This window comes from Cantharellus anzutake (genome assembly GCF_015039405.1).
Source record: "Cantharellus anzutake strain C23 chromosome Unknown EI90scaffold_23, whole genome shotgun sequence".
Lineage (NCBI taxonomy): Eukaryota > Fungi > Basidiomycota > Agaricomycetes > Cantharellales > Hydnaceae > Cantharellus > Cantharellus anzutake.
Window position 1 is genome coordinate 372,931 of NW_024066973.1, and position 7,778 is coordinate 380,708.

General features: G+C 49.2%; 2 protein-coding genes across 2 annotated transcripts; both read right to left on the minus strand.

The window, feature by feature from the left end:
• Positions 1 to 600: 600 nt before the first annotated feature.
• On the minus strand, positions 601 to 2,575 carry EI90DRAFT_3154637 (uncharacterized protein). The gene is made up of 10 exons (XM_039065940.1): positions 2,221 to 2,575; positions 2,051 to 2,158; positions 1,935 to 2,021; positions 1,695 to 1,871; positions 1,564 to 1,633; positions 1,497 to 1,510; positions 1,333 to 1,438; positions 1,125 to 1,268; positions 889 to 1,063; positions 601 to 828 (listed from the first exon to the last, which is right to left on the minus strand). The coding sequence occupies exons 1-10, from the start codon at positions 2,365 to 2,367 to the stop codon at positions 744 to 746; spliced, it is 1,113 nt and encodes a 370-aa protein (XP_038916102.1). The 5' UTR covers positions 2,368 to 2,575; the 3' UTR covers positions 601 to 743.
• Positions 2,576 to 6,921: 4,346 nt separating this feature from the next.
• Positions 6,922 to 7,482, minus strand: EI90DRAFT_2920527 (uncharacterized protein; the record flags this gene model as incomplete). The annotated part of the gene is made up of 1 exon (XM_039054749.1): positions 6,922 to 7,482. A coding segment is annotated over one exon (561 nt), but the record flags the coding sequence as incomplete, so codon positions are not given.
• Positions 7,483 to 7,778: the final 296 nt, after the last annotated feature.

The window sequence follows — 7,778 nt, forward strand, 5'->3', positions numbered from 1 at the left end:
AGGAGGTCATCTGGATTAAACAATTTATTGGCGACATCCACTTCCTGCCTTCCATTCCTGCCGCCCTGGCGCTTGCAGTTAACCCCGCATTTCGTGCTCGCATGAAGCACATCCACATTTCATCCGAGGGTCTGTTGAAGCTGGCGATGTTGAACCCGAATGTGTCCCGGGCGTGACTGGAAATATTTCTTCCTTCTTCGTTCAATCGCCGCGCCTTACGCGCTTTGACTATGACTCGCTTTGGTCTTGCTCCCCACACGCTTGAACCTTAGCATTCGAACATGAATTAATATCGCACATTTCGTTCGTTCCACGCCTCCCTCAGTTCAGCTGAGGTGATATTGTGGTTGTTATGATCCTTACCAATAAAAGAACTCATGTACGATAGTCCGCGAGCTAGGTACACTGTCAATTAATCAGTTCACTAACGTGAAGCTGAGTTTGCGATCTGGTAATTTTTACATGGTGCACGAGCCATCCTGGCCGATAAGGTATGTGTCCACTTTTTGGTGAGAAACAGGAGAGGAATTTTTTCCCTTTCTTTTACCTGGGGCCTGGGCAAGAGCAGCGCACATACTTTTCACAATAATCATTGAAGTACACTGAATTACGACGCATGGGGGATCAGTCACTCCCGAAACGAGGACAGCGAGTGTTGCATGCAATTGATCAATTCCTAACCAAAGACAAGAATGCGACTATTAAAGTCTTGCGACGATCTGACCTTGTTTGGGTTCCACATCTCAGCTTCCAAACTCTGGAGCACCGTTAGGAAATATCTTCCTGTACAAGTGCGGATAATGCGCTTCAGCAACATCGGGATGGCTCCTGCCGTGGCGAAGTCAGATCACTGTAAGGCTACCAACTTAAATTTCAATGATGACTGACTTGATTCGTCCGGTCAAGTAAACAAGGCCCGAGATGTCTCGAAGATATTCCCCGTGATTGACGGCTATAACATTTGATGATGTGTGAGAATGATCACTGGCCAGGGCCTGCGCACCTTGAGACCGGTCGGCACTAGGCCGCCGAGCATCACGAAGACTTAGGATATGGGGTGGGACTAATTGAACGTCCGATGATTAGCATCGCGCAATTGCACCAGTGAGATCTGAACGACATACTGTCCAGTTTTATCTCACTAATCCGTACTGATTCACTTATGCTCTGGAAAAACGGAACAGAATACCTGGGTGGTGATCCTACAGGCGGAGAAACCACGGGATGTGAGGTTGCAATTGCAACATTTTGTGTAACATGCTCTAAAGCTGGCCCGAGTGAAGTCGTGAGGATGATCGAGACAACCGTGATGATGAAAAAGGCAAAACTCACCCTTCCCGATGTTCACCACTAGTGTGTTGGGTCTTAGGATAACATCGATCCACTGTCCTGACACGTTTTGGACTTGGAGTCCAGGAAGATCGGACAATTGGAGAAGCTATCCCACCCATATCATGAGCCCTCCAATGGATTCGCGTACGGACTATTGCACCCACTAAGGTCAGGAATCCTATTTAATTGATGAATGTAACATATGGCTGGGATTAACGAAGAAATACGAACCAGCATCGTAGTGTGGACCAACCCCTTGAGCACCGCCGGATATCTCACTCACGCTGGGATACTTGATGAGCTGTGACCATTGAATGCAAATTGATCACCCATGCCTGTCCATGAAAGTACAGAAGACTGACCTTCCCTCGGTGCGACATAGACTCCTTAGGCGAATCGAAGAAAGCATCCAAAGCACCAGGTCGCAATTCAAGAGCTTCCTCTACAAGATTAGTGAACTCAAAGCTCAAGTGCTTCAGTTCCTCAAGATACGCCTCAAGGTCTTGCTTAAGACGAGGTAATTCATCATCGTCTGGCCACTGCGCATAAGAATGCCCTAGTAAGATTCCCTGGCCGCACAGACCGATTCCCTGGCATCACACCTGCGGCGGACCCCATAATCTTAACCAATCCGGCTGACCTTCCGTCCACCGGTTCGTATGCTCCGCAGCAAAGTCGAATTGCTCACGCTGGTCCTGAGCACCCTTTGTAAACTCACATCCAAGCCAAGGAAATGAGGTGACTTCCTCATCGCAAGTCGCTCTTTCCGTTCGATAGGTAGATCGAAGAACTTGGAGACGTGGGCCTTCACCCGGTTCACCAGAGTCTGAGGTGAAGGATCAGGTGTCGGATACACGAATCAAATCGACACTTTCGCAAAATGCACACCTCTTCGACTGGGGAATTTAACAGGTAAAGAAACCCCACATTTACGAGTGCATGGCGTAACAGTTCAACAAACTCGGCCTTTCGGCCATGCCGAATCAACGGGTAATCTAGTATGGGCACAGAGGAGAAATTCGAGTCGCTAGCCATGCTATCGTTGGGCTGCGGTGGAGGCAAGTAACAGGGTAAGAAGTCGGACTAACATCCGATCGGGATTGCGCAATACTTCCGCATATGCAGCGAAGGCATGTAGTATGTGCGGCAATTCCCAGATTCCTCCACTCTAATGTTGACTCATTTGGCACTTCCGTCGATACAGTTCCGATCATCATTAATCCTCGGGATATTAAACCCCGGGTTCCGTTAATTCCCGCTACACCGAAGCGGGTCCTGTCAATCTTTGCGAGGTCCTCTATCATTGCCCATACCCTAGGTTTCCAATGTGTTACAGGTCTTCCTTATTTGCAGCCGAACTTGCCTCCACTTTCGCGACCCGCCCATGCAAATTCAGGCGCATTTGCTGAAGGGTTCGACTCAAAAGACAACTGCCTGAAGAGGTTGGACTGGCGCAGGGAGGTGGCCTCGGCACAATGACCGCGGGCGTACCCCCTCGGTAACCTGCACTGAGAGCTCACCCGTGCCTGCCAGAAATATAAGGATTTCAGGAATCGTGCGTTTGTAGAGCACGCCCTTCAGGCTTGCCAGGCCTGGACAATGAATCGATTGTTTTTCTTTGCTGACAATGCGACGCTGAGATGCTGCTGGATATTTTGGGTCCTTCGGAACCAGTGTTGCACAAGACCAAGTCAGACTCGAAGTCACGGGGACCCGGGTCAGACCGGGGTCGGACTGGGGTCTCGGTCCATCTGGGGTCTGAGCCAACGGAGTTAAAATGGACTGACGGATTTAACTACATGCGTCTCCATCCTAGCTCCGTCAATACAGATCGTAGTCTAGCGTGAGAACATTTATTTGCGTAAGGCTTTGAATATCGGGATTTCCCGTCGAAAAGTCTGACTTGCACGGACCGTGAGAGAGACTTGAGACCATTAAGTCAGACTCACGGACCTCGGTCTTTGGGACCATTTGGGACCAGGTCCGTACAACACTGTTAATACTCAGCTTTCACACGCCTTATAGCCGGAATATGCCCACGTCTCGAGCCAAGTTCCTTTGACTATTGGACGGCATTGGGGTCCCTCATGAAGATTCGAAGCAGCAGCATGGCGAAGTGCTCGAAATTATTGGTTTCGAAGTTCACGCCGGCAGGACATTTATGTCAGGTGGAATCCTTGGAGGGTATCTGGGTGCTGGACACTGAGGAGTGGGGCACAGAAGATGCAAGTTTCCAGATGCGGAGAGGGACACAAACTCCAGCACTAACATAAAACCGCATTTACCTGCACCGGAGGGCTCACTCATCAGGAAAACCCCAAGGCCGATTGAGGTGATTGAGATCATTCCATCGTCACCGAAACTCCAATCACTCCAATCAGGTCCCTTGATCTAGATCACACCAATCACGCATTTGATTGAGCTGATTGGGTTATTCACATAATTGATGTGATTGTATTAGAATTAGTCTATGCCGCGTTAGACTGTGACAAGAGTTATACATGAATTATAAAGGAAATTATTAGAGATTGTTCTCACCTCAGACTCTGACAAGAGATCTGAGGGAGAAAAGTGTAAGAAATCCTTTCTTATATACGTGACATTCCCTGAGTGGCAATGTCATCATACAAAGGGAGTTTTAAGTTGAATAAGGAGGGCAAAACACCCCCAATGCCTCAAAGCACCCGCTACAAATAACTGCCACAAAACTTCCTGATGTAAACAAAGTTGGTGTTCTAATAGATTGTACATACTTCACTTTTTCACAAAATCAAGTCTATGATTACATGACATGATACATACAAGAAACAACCCAAGCAATACAAGACAATACATTGGGAGTCAAAAGCAGAAGTGAAAGTTGAAAACAGAAACCATAGTTGTCATCAAAAGGGTAAGTCATTGTCAAACGCGTTGTCATGACCCAGCATATCCACCACTTCTGTCAACATGTCCTAGTGCCACTGGGCCCATCCCACCTGCTACCATCATCATCTGCCCATCCACTTGTCCACCTGTCACCCTCCCTATCCCCTTTTGGATGTACCACAGGTTCTACCCTATGACCTTCAGTGCTGATTCACTTCCATCCCTTTGTCCCCGTTTGGACCCCCTTTGATTTCCTTGTGCTTTCATCTCCCTATTATATACAGGTGCTTGTACATACTTGTTTTGGACCTTCAGTCTAAAATTGACCTGAAATGCCCCCTAGAGACTTCCTGCTCATCTCCTCTGAAATTGAGGACCAAATGGACAAACAGCAATGGCACAGTGCTCCACATGAGTCACTGAGGCCAAGGTCCCTCCTTGCTAAGTCTCCAGTTCCCCTCCAGAATCGTCCACCCTCACCTAGTTCTAACAATTCAGACAACTCCAGAATGGAATCAGAGACTTAGCATGGAAGGACCTCAGCCTCAGCAACTCAGGTGGAGTGCTGTGCCATTGCTGGTTGTCCTGGGGGTCCCTAATTTATCTAGCAGAGGGGAAGTCTCTTGGGGGGGAATCAAGTCAATTTCGGACTGAGGTTGCAAGTTACTATGTACATTGTATATAAGGAGGGGTCCGGAATCAAAAGGAGCAAGGGTACTCTGAAAGCAGACAAAGGGAGCTGGAAAGAGGAACAACACCAAGGGTCAAGGGTTTGACTCAATGGTGTTTCCCAAAGGAGGAGTGAAGGGCCAAGGCCCAAGGAGGAAGGAAGGAGGATGGGAGTTGTTAGAACTGGGTGAGGGTGGACAATTCTGGAGGGGAACTGGAGACTTAGCAAGGAGGGACCTTGGCCTCAGTGACTCAAGCAGAGTGCTGTGCCATTGCTGTTTGTCCATTTGGTCCTTAATTTCAGAGGCAGTGAGCAGGAAGTCTCTAGGGGGCATTTCAGGTCGATTTTAGACTGAAGGTCCAAAATGAGTATGTACAAGTGCCTGTATATAATAGGGAGATGAAAGCACAAGGGAAACAAAGGGGGTCCGAATCAGAATGAAGGTGTCTGAATGGGAACAAAGGGATGACGAAAGCAGAGCAGTACCGAAGGTCATAGGTCAGAACCTGTGGTACATCCAAAAGGAGATAGGGAGGGCAAAGCCCAGAGGGGCAGGAGGATGAGGTGAAGTGGGATGATGACTAACTGGCTAGATGTCAGGGCACACCCCACCTGACCCCGTGCCGTGCCGCCCTACTCTGCTCCCCTGCTATCACTCCCTGTTTCTTCTTTTCCCTTTCCTTCTTTCTTTCTATTTCCGTTCCACAGTTGACTTCCCCTTCTCTATATATCACTACACACCTAACCCCGCTCCCCTGATCGCCGTGCCTGCCGTGCGCATTCCTGCTCACAGAGCGGCACACCTCCAGGATCTCCTGTGGAGATACCCAGGGAAGTGCGGCTGTGTGCAGAGATGATGTGGCTCCTCCCACATGACCCCAACCGCATGTACATAATAGTGCCTGGGGTGGGAACAGAAGAAGCAGCCTTCTTCTCAACTTCCCACTTCAGGTAAGTACTGTAGCTTCTCCCCTTTAATGATAATTCAACTTCCCACTTCAGACTAAGTGGTTGGGGACGCTCACCCCACAACAGGACCGCTGCTATGCATAGCCAACATCTGTCCCATCGAGTCCCTCATGCCGGGACCTCGCCGCTTTTGGAGCTGTCCCTGACACTAGAATGGGAAGAAGCAGCAGTCCAAATAAGGATGAGGGGAAAACGTGAAAGATACATTACAAGTGGCGAAAGTGCCAAGTATGATCCATGGAGCTCAGAGGTTATGGAGGTTACGGAGGTGGGGTTGAAAGTCCGAGGGATATTGGCAATGGTGTTTATGTAGTATGAGGTCACCAATGCAATGGACTTAAGCTGAGGTGGAGTCAAAGTCTGAGGTTGGAACTATGATGGAATCTCGGAGCGAAGGTATGAACGGTGTTCGAGTACAGGGTAAGGGACAGTGGTGGAAGGTCGTAACTTGGCAGAGGTTCAGCAGAAGAGGGTCAGAGGGAAGAGAGAGAAGAGAGGAGCAGGGTGAGGAGTGGAGAGGAAAGGTGTCAGGTCTGAAGGCGAGTATCGGAGTGGACAGGAGAAGGGTAGGAGAGTGACAGAAGGGTGGAGGAGTCATGAGGGGTAAGAGGAGGAGTAAGAGGAGGAGGGTGGTGAGAGGAGTGGTGTTTGGTCCGAGGTGAGTATCAGAGCGGGCAAGGATAAGGTAGGAGAAGGACAGAAGGGTGGAGGTGGCATGAGGGGTAAGAGGAGGAGTGGTGTCAGGTCCGAAGGTGAATATCGGAATGGATGGCAGTAGGGTAGGACTCCGGAGGTGGTGAAGATGGGGGTCCAGGAGTCGGATCGGGATTGGGTATGTACGGATATGACAGGAGTGGGGAATGGCTAGCTGACTGAATAGAAAGGAAGCAGCAGCCCAAATAGGAATGAGGGAGAATAGCGGAATTGAATGGAGCAATGCAATAGTTGCAAGGTCCGAAGTAAGTCCGGAAAGTCTGAACTCAGAGGTTAAACTCCGGAATATTGGCAAAGGTAATTAAATGGAATGAGCTAACCAATACAATGGGTATAAGTGGAGGTGGGGTCAAAGTCCAAGGTCAGAGCTAAGACCGGAGGTTCCAGAGACAGAGATGCAAATGGGATTCTGGAGTGGAGGTCTGGAGTTGGGAGCATACGTGTTGTGTGCTTGTCTGGAAGGTGTCGAGGTTGAGGTCGGACCCGGAATGTTCCAGAGTCGGACTGAAGGTGGTGTTGGAGCCGGAGGTGGGGTAACCTCTTGGGAGTCGGCAAGGAGAAGGAGATGGAAGGGAATTAGGGCTCCGAGTCAGTTTCGGAGTTCCGGGAGCCTGGAGCAGAGGTTGGGATTGTATGGATATGACAACTTCATTTGCCCAGTAATTATCGCTGCCTGAGAACTCAAATAGAAAACCAAGTTGATTGGCTTCATCGTGTGAGGGAGAACCTGGGGCAGGGAGACTAGCTTTAGTCTTGCCTTTGAAGATCACCTGGAATGGAAGAAGGACCCCACTAGCTGAGATTGCTACATTTAGGGTAAATGCCTGCTTCTCATCTGGACCAATGGTGGAAACTTGTCGAGAGCCTTTCCTCTCATAAGTCAAAGCCGAGCTTTGTTGGTAAATAACTTGCATTTGATCAGAGTTGACTCATAGATTGCTGGGGATTGAATAGTGGCAGACAGAGTAGGCATGATGAAGGAGTGAGGCACGGAGCTGATAACTGGCATCAGTGGGGATCTTCTGAGCAGCATGTGTTGCATGTCGTAATGTCCAATTCATTTCCTCAGCAAGGAACTTCCGAACCCACTTTGCGCTTGCAGTGAATGTACTCCCATCTCTGCTGACAACAGTTCTGAATATCTCGGGGTGAGTATGCTGGATATGTGCGATAATGACACCACAGATCTGGTGGATGTCCAGTGCAGCGCTTGCCTGTCAGATGC

What these genes read in the sequence shown, in the direction of transcription:
- EI90DRAFT_3154637 (XM_039065940.1), bottom strand. Translation starts at nt 2,367, where the DNA reads ATGGCTAGCGACTCGAATTTCTCCTCTGTGCCCATACTAGATTACCCG. An exon ending in AGTGGTGAACATCGGGAAGG is followed by an intron (nt 1,269 to 1,332) that starts GTGAGTTTTGCC and finishes CACTCGGGCCAG; the next exon opens with CTTTAGAGCATGTTACACAA. An exon ending in TACTTGACCGGACGAATCAA is followed by an intron (nt 829 to 888) that starts GTCAGTCATCAT and finishes TCGCCACGGCAG; the next exon opens with GAGCCATCCCGATGTTGCTG.